At 40.8% G+C, this 18,596-nt stretch overlaps 1 protein-coding gene across 2 annotated transcripts in view; it reads right to left on the bottom strand.

The window, feature by feature from the left end:
- Positions 1 to 7,328: 7,328 nt before the first annotated feature.
- Positions 7,329 to 18,596, bottom strand: part of LOC122483765 (fatty acid desaturase 2-like protein FADS2B) — a 29,740-nt gene continuing 18,472 nt past the window's right edge. Inside the window, exons 6-12 of one of the 2 annotated variants that reach the window (XM_043581133.1) lie at positions 17,060 to 17,120; positions 14,311 to 14,387; positions 14,018 to 14,115; positions 12,941 to 13,037; positions 10,578 to 10,657; positions 9,126 to 9,260; positions 7,329 to 7,932 (exon numbers count right to left, since the gene is read on the bottom strand). In XM_043581133.1, coding sequence (XP_043437068.1) covers positions 7,851 to 7,932; positions 9,126 to 9,260; positions 10,578 to 10,657; positions 12,941 to 13,037; positions 14,018 to 14,115; positions 14,311 to 14,387; positions 17,060 to 17,120 — 630 coding nt within the window. In that variant the 3' untranslated portion in view covers positions 7,329 to 7,850. The remainder of the gene's footprint in view (positions 7,933 to 9,125; positions 9,261 to 10,577; positions 10,658 to 12,940; positions 13,038 to 14,017; positions 14,116 to 14,310; positions 14,388 to 17,059; positions 17,121 to 18,596) is intronic. The other variant, XM_043581134.1, reaches the window with a different exon arrangement.

Raw genomic sequence — 18,596 nt, forward strand, 5'->3', positions numbered from 1 at the left:
CCTGGTCATGCCCCCATTAAATCATGTGTCGGAACACTAATTCTTTAGTGTAAGCCAATGTTTGCATTTGTCCCCATGAGAAAGGGACCCAAATTGTTCTTGTGCAACTTTTTCCAACTCCTTGAGCAGAGTTCCAAATTACAGGCTTTAATAATTCCAGCTAGTTAAGCATTTTTTGGTCCTCATACTGAACAAAAAGCACGAGTATGACAGTTGGATTCTGAGCAGCAATTATTAAGAATGTTTATAATGCTTGTCATGAGCAACAGTAAGATCATTTACGGTTTTTCATTATTGGGTAGCAACATTTTGTGACTTTGGTCGTTGTGCTTAATTGGGAAATTTTGTTGGTAATGTTGAAATATTCAAGCTCAAATTATCCAAAGGTTGGAGTTTACATTTTATTTTGGATAGGACATTTGTCTTTTGCAAATAAACTACTTACTTAGTACATTGGAGAGACCTTAAAAGGTATGGAAAATTACTACCCACCACCCCACTCACCCACCTCCATTTTGGGCCAAATGAGGGGTGTGTGTCCTGGGAGAAGGGGTGGGGACCAAGGAGAGGGAGTTGGTAGGAGTTAGGTAGAGAGTAGTGGCTATTTACCAACTGACATGGCAGTGTCTCGATCTTTTAATAAATGATACAGCTAAAGGGGCTGTTTCCCATTTCTGTCTGCAAGAATAGCAATGAAATCCAGACTTGTCCCTTGAGGTGGTATAGACCAGGACTTTCCAGCTCATGTGTTCCAGCCCATATGAGGTCATCCTCATATGCCAATATATTGATCCCCTCACCTCTCAGTTCAGCTGCCTGGGGCCCAGAGAACAGAGTCCAGGGTGGGCCCTCTTGGGCAGTGAGCATCCTATCCATTTACCCTGGTGTTTTAGATGAACATTTTAATTTTGTGTCTGTGCCATTGCAGAAAAAACTTTGGGTGGTATGCAAATAGTAAATCCTTATGTCTACTTTTTATAAGTGTTGACAAACTTGGAAACATTAGCAAAATCTTTCTTTTAGAATAAGGGAAACATGTTCAGGGCACATTCTTCAGCTTGGATATATCGTTTCTTCTTGAGATGAGCCAAACTCAACTTTGCAAACTGAACAAAATTCCACAAAATGAAACAGGCTTTCTTCTCTGATGCCTTCTCTCGGTATTGAACTTGTTTCCTAGCTGCTCCCCTAACCTTTCTTCTTTCCCACCTTCTGCCTCTGACATTCCCTTGTATTTCTCACGAGGACCCAGTGTACGTCTTTTTTTTTTTTTTTTTTTTGCAGGGGGGTGGGGTTCTGGCCTGTATTTGTCCCCACAGCTCAGCTGAAAATATCCTTAAGACTCTCTGCCAAATCAAGTCTCTCCCTCTACTCTTTTTTCTCAGAGACTTCTCTGAAGACCATGTCCAAGTTGGCATCTTTTGCCCTTATGTCCCTTCCAAGGTCCAAAGGGTGTTCTCTACAATTACCTGCTAGCCATTCACACTTAGATTTTCCTTCAGTAGCATAAACTCAAGATGTTTAAAGCAGTCCTTCACTTTTGCTTCTCTTCTACTTGTCAGCCCTTGGCTAATGTCACCACCTGCAACGTGAACTTTTGGTTGTCTAGATTCCCTAATGTTTAATTATGTGACATGTCCCATCGATCCAGCCTCTACAATGTGTCCCATTCATTCCTTTCCATTTCATTATTTATCCCACCAGCTGAATACACATTCTATCTCCCACCCAGGTTTTTGAATTAGTCACCTCACTGGTCTCCCTTCCTCCATGCCACTCATCTTCCAATCTTCCCTTTGTGTGGTTCCAGAAGGGTCTTTCCAGCTCATAGTTTCCCTGTGGACCCACGTAGTCTACTAAACCAAGCATATATTTTCCAGCCTGGCATTTTAGATTTTGTTTCAATGTGAACTCAGTTTAATTTCACAGGCATACCTACCATAGCTCTAATTAATTATTCATGAAAAGATTTACTAGCACCCACTCAATGCCAAACAATGGGCGGGTCAGTAATAAAATGATGAGTGTAGTGGGTGTACAGGCAGGAATAAGTTGTATCCATAAGGTGCACAGGGGATCAGAACTTATCAAGAGAGACTTAACCCGGTCAATTAAGTCTGGGAAAATGTCCCAGAGAGAACCATGCCTGTACAAATAACAGGAAATTATTTTTGAATGCTGTAGAAAAGCCAAGACAAACTAGACCCATTAAAAGTGAAGTTGAAGTGTAAGTGAGGGAAAAAGCTGGTGCACTAGTTCAGACTCACACACCTCTTCTCTGTTTTTTAAACAGTAGCTCGCTCCTACCTCAGGGATTTTGCACTTGCTTCTAATGATTTTGCTCATCAGAATCTCATGGCAGGCTTCTTCATGTTCTTCTCAAATTCACCTGCCCCTGACCGCCTTATCTAAACTAGTCCCCTATTTATCGTTCTCTCTTACAACACCCTGTTTATGTACTTTGTGGGTAATCATCTTGCTTTTTCTTCATTTTACTTGTTTATTGACTGTCTTCTCCAGTAGGAATGTAAAATTCAAAAGACCAGTCTACCCACTCTTGATCACATCACCTCTCCAACGCCTGACACATGGTAGGTGCTCAATAAGTATTGCTAAATGAAAGCGAGTGATGAAAATAAATGTATATGAATAAGTGAAAAACAAAGAAAAATAAATGTGTGCATGGTGTTTATTGTTTTGAGTTAATAATTTTGCAGAAAGTTACATGCATTATATTCCCTTATAGGAAAATTCCCTTAAAATCCCTTCAATGGTGAAGCTGTTCCACAATGGTCACCGATTCTTTACTGAAGAAGAGGAATGTACTTTGTGGTTTGCATAATCTGAAGCTTATTTTTCGAAGTAAATTCCTGGAAATTTCCTTTGAAGCACATGCAAAAATCAGATGGACTAATAGACAGATAGGTAGACGATAGGAATGAAATGAGGTGAGTTTTATAAAATGTTAATGTTGATAGATACTCAGATGTTCACTGTAAGATTCTCTCCAACATCTCTATTTGTAAAATTCCATAAACACTGTTGGGAAAGAAAAAGTACCTGAATATATTCCTGCCATCATGAGGTTTTATATTCGATCTTTTATACTTTCTGCATCTTTAAAGTTGATGATTAGCATGGAAATAGTCAAGAGAGTCCTTTATAATGTCCTGATGAAACAACAAATGGTATACTTATATCTGGTATGATTTTCCTTTTTTTAAAGTTTATATATCTATTTATTTATTTATTTATTGTGAGAGAGAGCACACATGTATGGGTGCACACGTGAGTGAGTGAGTGAGTGAGTGAATCCCAGGAGGCACCACACTGTCAGCACAGAGCCCAACACAAGGGTCGATCTCACAACCATAAGATCATGACCTGAGCCAAAATGAAGAGTCAGACGCTTAACTGACTGAGCCACTGAGGCGCCCCTGGTAGGATTTTCAACAGTGAGGCTTGTGCTGTCACCCAGTTAATCAGAGGTTGGCATAAGTAGAACCTCTGGCTCTCTGCTATCCCTCCAGCCTGAGATCTGGCAATTTTGGCTGGTCCCAGGGGATTTAACAGCCAAATGTGGAAAGTGCCTCAAGGGTGTTACTTATCGCAACAGGAGAAATCATTTTCTGTCTTGTGACTCATAAGCTTCTCACTTGGTGAAAGGTGCCACTGTCATTATAAAAATGATTAAGTGTCTGTCCATCTTGTGTTTCTGTGTGACTCTATGGGCCTCTTGCTTCTAGTGGGTCTGGGATTGGAGGAACCTCATTATAACATAATAGCAATAATAAGCATCAGAGTGGGTGTTCTCAGCTTATGAAACTATTCCGTTTGCCTTACTCCTTTGTCCCAGTCACGCTATGATATGGACGGGCCAGCTAATACCAGGCACACCTGTTACACAGATTGAGGTAGGAGGGTATAAATGACCTGGCCAATTTCGCTGTAGGGTGTTAAGGAGCTGAAATTAGGGTCTGGGTTCTGACTTCTATTCCAGTCACCCTTAATGCCCAACTGACAGTGCGTGCAAGTTCTCACTGCCTCATTTTACCAAGAAGAATGGTGCTTTTGAGGAAATAGGGTTTCAGGGAAGACCATATGAAGACAGCCACAGGGAAGACGAATTTTCCTTTGGCTGAATTCATGTTAAATCACCACAGAATCTCAAATCCGTTTCTTCATCCTGTTCCTCTACAGCTGATGCAGTGTCTATCATTTCTGAAAGCTTACATCTCAGCTTGCCCACTCCCAAGTGAAATTTTTTATGAGCAGGATACTCTTTTAGGACTGGTGAGTAGAAGTGAGCCAATAGGAATCTTTCTTCCTTCCTTCCTTCTTCCTTCCTTCCTTCCTTCCTTCCTTCGTTTCTTTTTCTCTCTTTCTGTATATTTTACTTTCTTTCTTCAATGTTTATTTATTTTTGAGAGAGAGAGAGAGAGTGAGAGAGAGAGTGTGAGCAGGGGAGGGGCATAGAGAGAGGGAGACACAGCAGGTTCCAGACTCTGAGCTGTCAGCACAGAGCCCGATGTGGGGCTCAGACTCACAAACTGTGACATCATGACCTGAGCCAAAGTTGGATGCTTAACCGACTGAGCCACCCAGGCACCTTACCAGGAATCCTTTCTGAGTTGGTGCTGTGCCTGTCATATGCTCCTCTGGCCTTCCCTTCCCTGGGGCACCTGTTCCTGCTGAGGTGAAAAGATAACTATCTTAATGCTTATTCCATCACCTCCTGGGAAGTGATTGAAATTATTCCAGAAATGTCCACTGTCGGTATCTACTAATGTCACTTAATTCCCCTTTGCTTTGAATTCCTTGACTTGGAAATTAATGAAGGTTGACTATGGAGTCAGGCATCGCTGGGTCTGAAACTACTCCAGCCACGTCCTATCTATAACATCAGGCAAGTTGTTTGGCCTGCCTAAGCCCCAAGTTTTTCTTCTATAAAGTGAGATTAATTATAGGACTTGCCCCAAGGGGCTATTATGAAGATTAAATGGAATAATGTCTACAAAGGGGGTAGCTCAGTACTTACTGCTTAGTAGATGTTCTTATGTTTTGATGATAATTTTAATAATTCAGAGTTAGAATATAGAAATGCTTTTCATATATATGACATTTTTTTCCTTTCTATCAAATTAGAAAGAATTACATTCACATACTTGTCTTCCTCCTTTGCCTCCCTCTCTTCCTCCCTCCCTCCCTTCCTTCCACACATCTTTCTTATGCGTCTCCAACAGATCAGACACTCCCTACTCTCATGGATATTGCAGGCTGGGGTAGAAGACAAACAAATTAATGAATCACACAAACGAATGTACAATTTTACCTGTAGTAATTGTTACAGAGTGTATAACAATAGGCCTTGACTTACAATAGGCCTTTAGTATGGAGGCTGCCCTGAGATCAGCAGGTGAGTGGCAGGTAACCAGGAGAGAAGAAGTGAGGGCAGGGAGGGTGACAGAGGGGTTCAGACACTGGGCTTAGGGGCAAAGACCCTGTAGCAGAGCAAGTGTCATGACTGGAAGAAGCCACTGGGGCCGAAGCAGAGGGAACAAGGGCCAGTCTGGTACAAGGTAGGGGAGGGCAATGGGGAGGGGCCAATGCAGGCAAAGTCTGTTGGCCATCTGAGGGTTGGCTCTTTATTCCAAGAGCCATGAAAACCCATTGAACAGTTTCAGATAAGGCTGTAACTCAATTCTCAGGAGTCATTTAGTTTAAAGACGCAGAAGTCCGGCCCGGCAAGCCACCTTCATTCAAGCGGCCATAGAGCAGAGAGGACAGAAATGAAATACCCTGAGGACTGACCATCTAGATTCTCCCTCAGTGCTCAGTGTTGTGGGAAGCTGTGAATGTGACAGACCTTCGTTCTCCTCCAAGAGGCTTGTTGAACAGGTAATAAAATGTAGTCACATTCCTCACCAAGTGCAAATACCTGTCAGCACAGGGTGAGGGAGAGAAATCAGTTGAGATAGTTCATGAAAGTGACTACTATGCTGACTTGGGACGCCTTAAGCAGGTTAAAGTTTACCCACCATAAATTTTTATTCTTACCTAGCAACTTGCTTGAACTAATTTCACATGTTTTCCCTACAAAATGTGTCAAAATCCCCCAGATGTGTTCAGTCCCCCAGTAACCAACTCCATTCAGGCAACTGCCAAGTGGTCTGGTCTCAACACAGAGAGGGATGCCTTTGAGTTACTGAGTCTGTCCAGGGAGAAGTTGACTTGCTATTTCTAGTGACCAGGAGGAGAAACAGGACTTGAGCAACTCTGGGGCTTGGACCAGACGAGGCAGAGAAAACAACCACTGTCCCCCACACCCACTTGCAGCCCTGATTTCCAGCAGGAGAAATCACTTACAGATCCACCAGTAGGTGGAATATGGGTTATGGCCATATCCATTAGGATTTATATTACAAAGAATCATGAAACCAATAAAGCCTTTCTTCCTTTCTACCCTCTGCTTAACTTCCCTGTTCAATATTATTACCATTTCAATGCTCCTCCCCACCCCCCCCAACCAGTTCTTGCTTTCCTGGCTTTGACATACATGGTTAACTCCCCTGGACCTGTGAGCCACTTCACATACTGTCATTGCCCCATCTTGTACCTCTCTGGCCCCTGCTCCCTCTGCTTCAGCACCAGTGGCTTCTTTCAAGTCATAACACTCACTTCTGCCACAGGATCTGTGCTCCTGAACCTGGGGATTTAATTAAGAACAAAGAAAAAGAGTATTTTGCAGGGTTTGGAGTAAGGGAATGAAATGCTTCCTGGTAGCATTTCAGACAACAGATAAATCCCTAATGCTGACTTGCCTGGAGCTGCAGATGGAAGTTTATACTGTTTGCTTTCCCTCCTCACAGCTAGGGTGAGCTCCAACATGACCCCATGAACAGATGAGCAAAAGCACCAAAGCCAGACATCAGTATGGTCTTGAGAGTGTCCACTCATCCTTCTAGCATTGAAACTCTCTTATCTTAAGAAATGCATAACTCGGTGCTAAGCTTGGAAAATGCCTTGACACAGCCTGGGGCCTACATTACAGAAAACAAATCTCTTTCCTTCATCAGAGTTGCTCAATAGCAAGGCACAGTATTTCCGCTCTTGTGGGTAGGAATTAGGCAAATCAGTCTTATACTCAGGACCAGTTTACGCTTTAGCAGAAGGCCAGTAATGCTAAAATACGGAAGCTTAACCTCCTGTGTCAGTGGATATTGGGCCTGGATGTAGGGAGCTCCTTAAGAGATTTTATTATAAGTTGGAAGAAAAATACATACACACCATAATTACACATATGCCATTACAATAAGAAAAATCCAAAGTGAAGATTGAAACATTTAAGGAGACTTTAATGTTAATTATGTTTAATTTTTAGAGAAAAAAGAGGCTCACACATTTAAGTAAGGAATAAGCAAAAATTTGTATGGTCAACAGAAATTTCTTAAATACACCATTCTCTTCTAAGGGCAACCGTGCTGTTTTCCCAAGTGTCCATCAGAGGTCTCTCTTTTGTCCCACTTCTTCTTATACCCAGTTTCTCAGTAAGACTTTTGCCTGGTTCCCTTGCATATGCCCCAGTGATGGAGATGATCTGATTAGGTCTATTAGTAGGACTAAGTTCAAGATTCTATAGAAGAAATAAAGAAAATTGGCTCCCATTTCCCTTTTGGTACCCTAACCATCTTGTGTTTCCATTGCTTTGCAATTGCAGAGAAAACCTTCAGGGAAGGGGTTATCATGTGCCCTTGGGGTTCACACTCCTGGCACCGCACGTATGCCTATGGCACCGGCAGCTAAGAAGGAAAGAGCTCTTGCACATTCATTAACCCCCTTCAGAGACACAGCTACATGTGTGTCAAGGTTGATGCTCTGCTTCTTGTTTCATAGTAAGCATCCATCCAGAGGGCTGCAGATTTCTTCAAGTCCCTGTAGGAGAGGTAAACAAAATCATCAGTAGATGAGACTTTAATGTAAATGGAGATGTGCCATGGCCCATGCACTCCTTTACTTGGCTCAGGGAAATGTTGTCATTTTCAGTTATGGCTGAAAGATGTCTTTTCTGTTGCCCAGTGGAGGGAAACAAATACACTGCATGTTAGCAGATGATTTCACATTTCCTTTAGGGAGGGGGTTCAGTTTTTCTTTCATTTTATTCTTTTTTGTACCCCAGACTATCAACAGTCCTTTTCCCTAGCATTAAAAAAGAGCTTCTCTGAATCTCTGTAAGATAAAGCATATACCTCTATACCAACCCATCCTATTACACACTCATCATATTTTACAATGTGAAAGGTGTTTTTCTAGGCTCTGGGAATACAGCAGTGAGTAGGAGCAACATGAGTCCCACCTATGTGGAGTTCGTTGTCTAGCTTGGGAGACATGTATTAAATAATTTATTACCCACGATGTTATTTGTTCATGATTGTGATAAAGCTCACAAGTGAAGAGAAGCTTGTGCTAGAGCACCTGCAAAAGCAGGTGACAGGTTGAGTCCTGGGGTTGAGGAAAGACCAAGATGAGGAAAAGGCATTTATGAGCCTTGGAGAAGGGATGGGAATCGACAGGTTTTTATGAGGGGAGGCCATGGACTGGAAGAACATTCTAGGCAGAAGATAAGGGGACAAAAGAAAGGAGATGGCAAGGGACAGGGAGTTCTGTAGCAACTGAAGAAGGGCCAGATCTCTGGATACTGCTCTTGGTCAGTCACCCCTCCCTGATCCATACAGTTATGTCCTTGGACCCTGTAGGCATTTAGTTTGCAACTCTGGACCATGATTTGAGAGTCCCTCCCAGCACATAAATTCTAAAGCAGGTCAAGGTTCTGTAGGGGATACAGAGTCAAATAACATGCAGCCCTGGTTTTAAGAAGCTTGATACTTAGTAGTAGGGTAGCAAGGCATTTTCACTAAGAAGTGCCCACAAGGCAGTAGGTAAATGGTAAGAATTATTTTTTAACATTGCATTGTTGATGTTCCCTGAAGGGTCTCATGTCCATGCTGGGCATACAGATGTCCCTTAATAAATAGCTTATGGGTAAGTGATTCACAAGCCAGTGAATAGTGTGGAGACAAGCAGTGAGGGGGAAATGAGAGCTACGAGCTGAGAGACTCTGTAATTACCTGGTGATATCTCCAAATGCTTTCAACAGGGGCTTGTTCACATACTGCAATCCATGCTTGGCACACAGCGACCTCACCAAGGGTGCCACCTTGTGATAATTATGGCATGGCATTGTGGGAAACAGACTAGGGAAACAGATATAAGAGATACAAAACTTAGATCAAAGGAGCAACTTGAAGGAGTTTTTGTTCCCCTATTATTGGATAAAACTCTATTAGCAATGCAGACCTTGACGTTGTACAATACTTCTGTTCCAGGAAGCTCAAAATCTGTTACCAGAACACTCCAATCTTATCTCTCAACCCTCTGTAAGCCCTGTGGGTGGCTAATGTTTGGGAATACCTAAGAGAATTACCTCTATCAAATATATTAATTTGACCAAGTCATATGAAAGTATAAGATTTTCTACCATTCTGAATTATCTAGAGAGCTGGAGGGGTGCCTAGCTGACTCAGTCAGTGGAGCATGGAACTCTTGATTTCAGGGTTGTAAGTTCAAGCCCCACACTGAGTGTAGAGATTACTTAGCAATTAATTGCCTAGTGAGCTGGAGATACCCCCCCCCCAATTCTGTCTCTGTCTCTCTCTGTGGATACCTCTAACTCCTGTACAATTAATGAGTATTCAGTAAGTTTTAGTCAAGGTGTATGGGGGAAAGTTCTAAGATAGGAATAAGAAGGGAGGAGAGATGGGTTTTATTCAAGGCTTTTAATTACCAGCCAGGTGAACTTTTTAGGTTTTAAACTTTACTTTGATAACATATGAATAATAAGCTTTCTTGCTTTGCCGAGATTTTAAAGGAATACCATGAGAGAAAGGATGAGAAAATCCCATGAATAGGTATAAGAACTTTTTCCTTCTCTATCACAGATACAGCCTAGATGAAGAGGAAAGATGAATAGGAAAGTCTCTTCCTTGAATATTCTGCCGCGATTGACTTTCAAAGTACTATCGTTTTCTCCTTCTTTGGTACATGTGCACATAACTACCTATTGGTAAAGTAGTTCAAATATCATTTGGAAATTGCAGCAGAAACTGGATTTCAGTTGATTGTTTTGTAACCTTGGCTCTAAAGATATAGATACAGGTTGGTATTAAAAATAAAAATTAATTTCGACATAACTTTGTTACACAAGTATCATGATTTTTCTTGGGTTTTGCCAACAAACCACATGCAAAGAAAACAACCACCAATTCCTAAGTCCTTGGGAATCTACGAACTGAGTCATTGTTATTTTTCCAAGATTTCCCTCCATTTACTCAATTATTACGCCTTATGCTTTTCTTTCTTCACTTTCTTACCTTTGAAGTTAATAGAATTTAGAGAATTCTGATTCATTTTTTCCCTCTGAAATCCCTAGTCTAGGGCTCTGTTCTGGACTGTATGGAGGGTGGGGTACTGTTATAAGTGACAGCCTTTGCCTTTTATCATGGACTGTTTCTATCACTCACTGGTGCTCAATCTGGAAGTTCAGATGCCCAGTGAACCAGTCATTGAAAAAGGACTGTTCAACATTACAGGTGGCCAAGACCTGCAAAGAAAAAGCTTACATTAGATGTAAATAAGCCCATGTGTCAGATTAAACAAATTAAACCTTTATTTATTCTCTTTAAGTCAATTAGTCAACAAGTATCTATTTTCTGTAAGAAACTTTGAAGGGTAAGAAAGATACACAGTGGGGCCCCTGATGGCTCAGCACATTAAGTGTGCAACTCTTGATTTCAGCTCAGGTCATGATCTCGCGGTTCATGAGTTTAAACCCCTGGTCAAGCTCTGCACTGACAGTGAGAAGCCTGCTTGGTATTCACTCTTTGTCCCTCCCCCCAACCCACACTGTTTCTCTCTCTGTCTCAAAAAATAAATAAACGTTAAAAAAAAAAAAAGCACAGTGTCAGGTCTCAAGGAGCTTATGATTTATATAGGCTTTTAATTATAGCTTTATAATTTAAAAAAAGTGATAAGAGGGGCCCCTGGGTGGCTCAGTGGGTTGAGCGTCTGACTTCAGCTCAGGTCATGATCTCGTGTTCGTGAGTTCAAGCCCTGCATTGGGCTCTGTGATGACAGCTCGGGGCCTGGAGCCTGCTTCAGATTCTTTGCCTCGTCTCTGCCCCTCCCCTGCTCATACTCTGTCTCTCTCTGTCTCTCAAAAAATAAAGCGTTAAAATTTTTTTTTCAAAAAATAAAAAGATGATAAGACATATTGCTAAGAAGTTTATGCGATGCAATAGATATGAAGAAGTATGTGGGATTTGAAGGGCTAAGTCACCATCAGCCCTTGGATACAGAAAGCTAAGGTGTCACGAATGATGACTGGCAAATGGGAAGTGGGATTGTAGGATTTGGGTAGAGACTGTAGAGATTAGAATACCATTTCCATACAGTACATTTGAAGGACTTCTAAGTGAGAAGTAAGGCAGTTAATTGTTCAACCATGGGTTCTGAGAATAGAAATACATTTCAGTAAAAGTAGTTTCCTTTGAAATCTAATGTATTTTATTTACACATTTAAAACCATTATCCTGAGAAGGAGTTCATAGGCTTCTCTAGGCTTCCAAGATTAAGAATCTTTATGATTGCCATTTTATTTGCTGCCTTTCTAAGGTTGGTGTTGTCGCTATTTTGAATGTCATTTTTGTGGTTGTTCTATGTCAGCGTTTCTCAGAGTGTACTTCAGAGCACCCCAGGTTCTCTAAGAACCTTTCAGGAGATCTGCAAAGTCAAAACTACTCCCAGAATACGTCTAATACAGCATTTGCACTTTTCATTTCCAATTTCTGATGCTTGTGCAGTAGATTTTTTTTTCCAGAGGACTCTAAACCTAGAATGGCATCATCAGTTTAATGTTTAAAATGTACTGGCTTTATTCTTGTTGTTTTAAAGTTAATTAATAAATAAACTTTTAAAAATTCTCAGTTTTAGTTTCAAATATAGTAAATATCAATGGCTATAACCCACATTAAAAAAAAAAAAGCTCATTGAGGTCATCAAAAACTTGTACGAGTATAACTTTGCAGAGTGTAAGGTGGTCCGTGACCAAAAAGTTTTAGAACCAATACTCTGATTTAATGCAAGGTCCACTGAATTTGGGAATGAGCTTGGAGAAGGAAGTGGTATAATCATGGCTTAACCACTGGAAGGCTTAGGAGTCAAGGGGATTCTATACTGATCATAACTCTGTTAATCATTAACTGCATGCTCAAAGAGCATGCCATGTCTCCTCTCTGGGTCTTTCTACCTATAAAATGACGTGAAGTGACTTCCAGGGACCATCTAGGTGTAAAATTCATTTTGTGATTCTAAGAGCTCAGATTCACTTGAAAGACTGGGTCGGGTGGGAGACAGGTCAGCAAATATTTTCTATAAAGTGCAAGACAGTAAATATTTTACTTCTCTGTCATAGTTACTCTGTTTTTCTTTTATAGAATGAAAGCAGTCATATATAATATGTAAATGTACAAGCAGGCTGTGTTCCAATAAAATTTGATTTACAAAAGCAGGCAATGAGCTCCATTTGGCCCTTGGACCGTAGTTTACTGACCCTTAGTTTAGAGCAAAGCCTCTGAAATCAGACTGCCCAGGTTTAAAACCTGCTTTCTACCACTTATTAGCTGGGCAATATCATACAAGGTACTCAACTTCTTCATGCCTTATTTTTATCACCTGTAAAGTGGTAATAATCATAGCACTTGCAAAGCAGTGGGCAGTGCCGGCCTCTTAGCAAGCATTTCATAAGCATAAATTATTATCATCTGAGGTAACTAGACTCTAAATCAGTATAATCAGAAGGACCTTTCCCCAGAAACTCCACCATTACCTGAGCGCTGAGCCAGTCCCGGTTCTCCTCTTTGCTTATTCTCATAGGTACATGGCTCATCTGGGTAACATATGCTACCCAGGGACTTTCGAGAAACCTTTCAGAGAATAAAAGGAGAAAGTGATGACTTCTTGGGGTGTTTCAGTTCCCAACACTGGGCTGGTACAACTGCTGGGAGATCTGGCTGAGCAATGGAGGAAATGGAAGGGAATCAAAGATTCCGATAAAATGGAGGTCACTTGTTTTCCTCTTTGGAGGCCCTTTATGTGTAGAGATGACACACTGGGTTTTGGGCACAAAACCAGGCTTTCAGCCTGATGTATGAGTGCAGTGACCCCAAAGTTTTCTGTAGCAGTGGTGCAAGGATCAAAGGATACCTAGGGCATATGCAAAGTGATCGGCAGCCTCGGCTTTGCCATCAGGTAGAACTTGGCTCAAGTTCTGGTGTGGCACTGCCACTGGCCCTTACTTGCTCTGTAAGTTTGACAAATGACCTAACTAACTCTCTGAGGTTTCAATCCCTTAGCAGAAAAATGAAGATGATGCTATCTACATTACAGGGAGGTGCAAGGATTACATCAAATAATATAATGCAGGTAAACCTTTATCAAAGTTGTGATGCCTGGTAGTTGTCAATGGCATTATTATGTAAGATTTAGGATAATAATGTGAAAGAATGGGAGAGGAATAAATTGGGAAGTTGAAGAGAGCTGTTTAGTCGGAAGCCATTTTAGTTTTGGGGAAATCTCTAGTCATAAAGACTGCCCTTCCATTATTCTTGGCGAGGTTATGGTGTCCAACTGGATTACAATTCTAAAGAACTTGGGGATCAGATGGAATTCTTCAATTGAGAATTAAGTATGTAGGAAGAAAGGGACAAGATTGGGCAAACTCTTTTTTCAAACGACTCTTCTTATTCAACTATTTCAACTTAAAAAAAACGTTTTTATGGAAATGTCTCAGCTATGGAGCTTGGGCATGGTGTTCCAATCTTCTGCTAATCACAAATATCTCAGATAAGGAATGTAGGAGAATCATATAGGTTATGGGAATAAAAGAATATTCTTGCTTTCTTACTTGACCAAAAATATGAGCAATATGGTTCCGAAGATTCCATAAAAAGGGCCATACATGATAAAATAGTGGATATAAAAGCTGCTGACCCAGGCAAACTCCTGCAGAGAAAAGTAATTGACAGTTAAATGCCCTGGACACAATTTCATTTCCCCTTCCCCAGGTTAGGGCCCCTTCTCATACTGGCTAAATCTTATGCCTTATTGCTCAAAGAAGCTGCATCTAGAAGGAACCAGACATTTTCCACCCCTTTTTTCTACCTGATCTAGCTTCAGAGGATGAGTCAAGTTACTCACCCCCCAAGATTTTTGGAGGTACATCATTTCCATGGACATCAGGTTGGCATACACAGGCATTAGGAGAAAGAGCCCAACTGAAAAAGAACACAAAGAAAAGATGGTGAGTAAAAGATGATGTAAGTAAGCAGAAATCTATCTCCTTAACATGCTACTCCTGGAATGTTGCCCCTGAGAAGGGATGCAAAGTGGAGATCCACAACTACTTTCTGGACTCCATGGAGTTCTTTGAGTCTCTGAGGCTGAACCAGGTTTTGGGTCAAGCTCTCTCAAAGAGACTAAGAAAGAGGAAGCTTTGAAGATTTGAATCATTCTTGATGGAGCAACCCAGAAGAGCTTCTGCTGCAAAATTTCAAGCTTTCTCAAGGTCCATGGAATCCATCATCATCACAATTTTAGGAATGGGCCCTGTCACAATATGTCAAGGTGGCAGAAACACAGAACCTGTACTCACTTTCTGACCGGATGGTTATTTACCTGCTTCTCCAGGACCAGGGGTGCTGTCTAGAGCACAAAGCAGTGTGTTGGAGTCCTGACTTTAGTCGAGCCCTCTTTCTCCACTAGGTCTCAATACTGGGTTTCTGACTCTCAAACTCTACAAACTCTTAGCATGAATGATTTGGTCCAACCTCCACACTGAGATACTTCAACAAACATGAGCATAGTTTTAACAGTTCAAGGCCATGCCTCTGGGATGACCCCAGCCCCCTTACAGTTCTGCCTGAGAAAGTTCAACATTGTCAACTGAATTTACCGTTTGTTCTAGCCAAAGCTGACTGCAGGCCTCAGGCTTAGACTATTTCTGTTAGAAAACTTACAATTGTAAAATACTTTCTCTGACTCTTTGTGATTGATCTTCTACAACCCATAAATGCCTTTATCAAAGACCTGAGAGTCATTCCTTTGAATGTAGTAAAATCAGGATAGGACCCTATCTCCCAGCCTCTGTACCGGGGGCAATAACCTGACATTTTTGTCTATGTCCCAGTAGGACAGTATTTTTTTGGTTGAGAACCACTGATCTAAAGGAAATGTTTGGGGCCTGCCCTAATTTTGTCTCATTTCTCAAATGCGTAAGCATGTTTAGGACGAGCATAGCTTGGGGTTCCACGAAAACTTTCTTTGTGAGTTGGTATGGGTTTGATTTTGGTTAAGAGCAAAGTATTTTTGCTTATGATATTTTATCATAGTCAGAATTATTTAGCTTCCCTATTTTCTTTCAAGCCAGAACACATATTCAGGTTTATATATATTTCTTTCAAGCCTGAACACGCATATATATTTGTACATACATATGATTTTCACTTAAATTGGGTGAAAATATCATAAAAGATTTCCAGTGACTTGTGGTTTTGTTGTTTTTGATTTTTAGAGAGCACCTGAGTAGAGGAGGGGCAGAGAAAGAAGGAGAGAGACTCTTAAGCAGTCGCACACTCAGCACAGAGCTCAACTTGGGGCTCAATCTCATGACCCTGGGATCACGACCTAAGCCCAAATCAAGAGTTGGGTATTTAACCAACTGAGCCAACCAGGTGCTCCATGTGACTTGTGTTTATGAAGCGGGCATTTAAACATTGGCAGGATTACTGAACCTCAAAGATTGGTTAGAAATGCCCTGTAGTTTCCACTGAGAAACTGAACACATGTCTTAACAGTTATTATTGCTCCTCTTGAAAGCTTTTTAATTTTAGGTTTATTTATTTATAATCTCTGTACCCAACATGGGGCTCGAACTCACCACCCCAAGATCAAGAGACACATGGTCTGCCAACTGAGCCAGCCAGGAACCCTGAAAGCTTTTTGATACACAAGATACCAGTTTAGAAATTAAAAATCCTTTATGTTACAAAATATACTTTGAATAATGGAAGGTTTCCTTTGTGTTTTAAAATATCTTTACAGTTGATTGTTCAAATACTGGCTTTCTGTAAAAAAAACTTATCATGATAATTTAGACTGTTTGCATTAGGATATCAATACATTTTGTTGTTTGGGTAGTTTTAATTACTACCTTACACACACACACACACACACACACACACACACACATTCTGCAGCTGTATGTAGACCATGGGAGCAACCCGCTTCCTCTCACACAGTAGCTCTCAGGTGCCGTTTATTCCTGAGCTTCTATATTCTCTGGCTTCATAATGTCAGTGCTTTGGCATTCTTTTCCTATTTTTCCTCCCTATCAAAATACCATTATTCTTTTCTTCTTAACAGGTGTTTAGTTTTCCTATGATAGTCTCAGATGCAAGGCTTGGATTGGCATCCTGACTTCATCCCTCTTGAACTATCTCATTAGACACACATTAGAAGTACCTATTTGCAGGATGCCTGGGTGGTGCAGTCAGTGAAGCTTCCGACTTGGGCTCAAGTCATGATCTCATGGTTTGTGAGTTCAGGCCCTGCATCAGGCTCTGTGCTGACAGCTCAGTCTCAAGCCTGCTTCAGATTCTGTGTCTCCATCTCTCTCTCTGCCCCACTCCACTCACACTCTGTCTCACTCTTTCTCTATGAAAAATAAATAAATATTAAAAAAAATTTTTTTAAATACCTATTTGTTTTTTTTGCTTTCCTTTTCAGACTTTTGCCCCCAGGAAGTCTGAAATAAGACATGCTACTTTTCCAAGTCACAATAAAACATGGCCTGGTCTCTCTGTGAGAGCATTGCTGTTGTGCCATCTGGCTTGACAATGGCTTGCTTCAAGGACATGGTATGATAAGGAAAGTGGCTCCAAGGACTCACCCATGTAGAAACACCGGTGCTGCTTTTCATAGTTGATGTAACTGAATTTCTTCTTGCCATTCTGAAAGGAGAGAGCATAAAACTAAAATAAGAGACAATGCTTGTGGTCGTTAATACTCAAGAACATTGCTCTGTGTGTGTGTGTGTGTGTGTGTGTGTGTGTGTTTAAAATCTCTATGGAAAGAGACATATGGTCAGAATTTGTTGGCTGTCACACTTGAGGCACTAGAAGAACAAGAACTGGAATAAGAGAAAATATTCCAGCATCTTTTTTCTTTAATTAAATGTGGGTAATTCTTGCATTTGACTACGGGGATTGTGATTTTTAAAAAATTCCTATGGTAGCCATTTTGAAATTTTTTTGTCCTTCTATGGAGTGGAGTGGTGATCAAAAGGGAATATTTCTGATGGGTTTTCCTAGCTTCTCTTCACTATGGTGTTTAGAAGTCTGCCTGAAGCTCAGTCTCCATCTCCATTCATTCATTCAACAGATATTTGTCAAATAGTCATGTGTAGAAGATATAGGCATGGCCCCTCTTATCTGTCCCATCTTCTCTCCTTTGTGTTCTCACTGTGGATCTCACACTGTGATGGACTATTTATAAGGTGCAATGATATTACTAAATCTTAATGCTGGTAATTCGATTCACTTTCTAGAGGAGTCTCCTTAGTTAATTTATTGTATGCTTAGTGCACAAGGACAGCAAACACCCTGAGGGGAGGCATAGAGGTAATGGTTAAACTTCCAGTACCTAGTAAACATACAATTAATGTTCAGTTGAAAGAAAGAATGAATGAATCAAAATTTACATCTGCTCTATAGTTTTATGGTATGTTCACTTGGTCACAATACTATAGAAAGTGATTGATTTCTGCTGTCCCCCATTCTGCTGATACCTTCCCTCCTACATATAGATATCTTTTTGTATTTGGATGGCAGGGTTGACCTTTTCTTCTCTTACTATGATAGGTAAAAATAAATAGCATAATGATGATGTAATAAGAACCATTTCCAGTTACTCTCAAACCTGCAGACATTTAAGTAGTGGGAAACATTAAGTAGTGGGATACTGATTTTGAGTATCACTCCAAAGGAGGACTCCAAGTCTTTCAGAACATGAGCACAGAACCTGGAAAGTAGAATGTTTGAAGAAAATGGTAGAAATATGACAGTAAAATGAGAATGAAGAAAAAGTTCAGGGCTCATCAGAACCATTTTTTATGTAAAACAACTGAATTTTAGAGTTTAAATAATTTCAAGCAATGTCTTGGACAGTAGTAGCTCTGCAACTGTATTAAATGGAGCCCTAGGGTCTAGGGAGATGTTGACGAGCAACTGTAAAACTTGGAGAGGTGACCTCCACCATTTGTGAAGAGGCAGCATGCATACTGAACATAGCCTTAAGGAGGTACTTCTGGGAAGGGGCAGCCTGCTTCATAAAATTCAGTAAGACAAACCCTTCTTACTCTGTGGGGATGATTAGAGAAATCAAAGTATCACACTTTTGTTGATGAGCGTAGGAGTCCACAAACATCA

The sequence above is a fragment of the Prionailurus bengalensis genome, chromosome D1 (assembly GCF_016509475.1).
Source record: "Prionailurus bengalensis isolate Pbe53 chromosome D1, Fcat_Pben_1.1_paternal_pri, whole genome shotgun sequence".
Taxonomy (NCBI): Eukaryota; Metazoa; Chordata; class Mammalia; order Carnivora; family Felidae; genus Prionailurus; species Prionailurus bengalensis.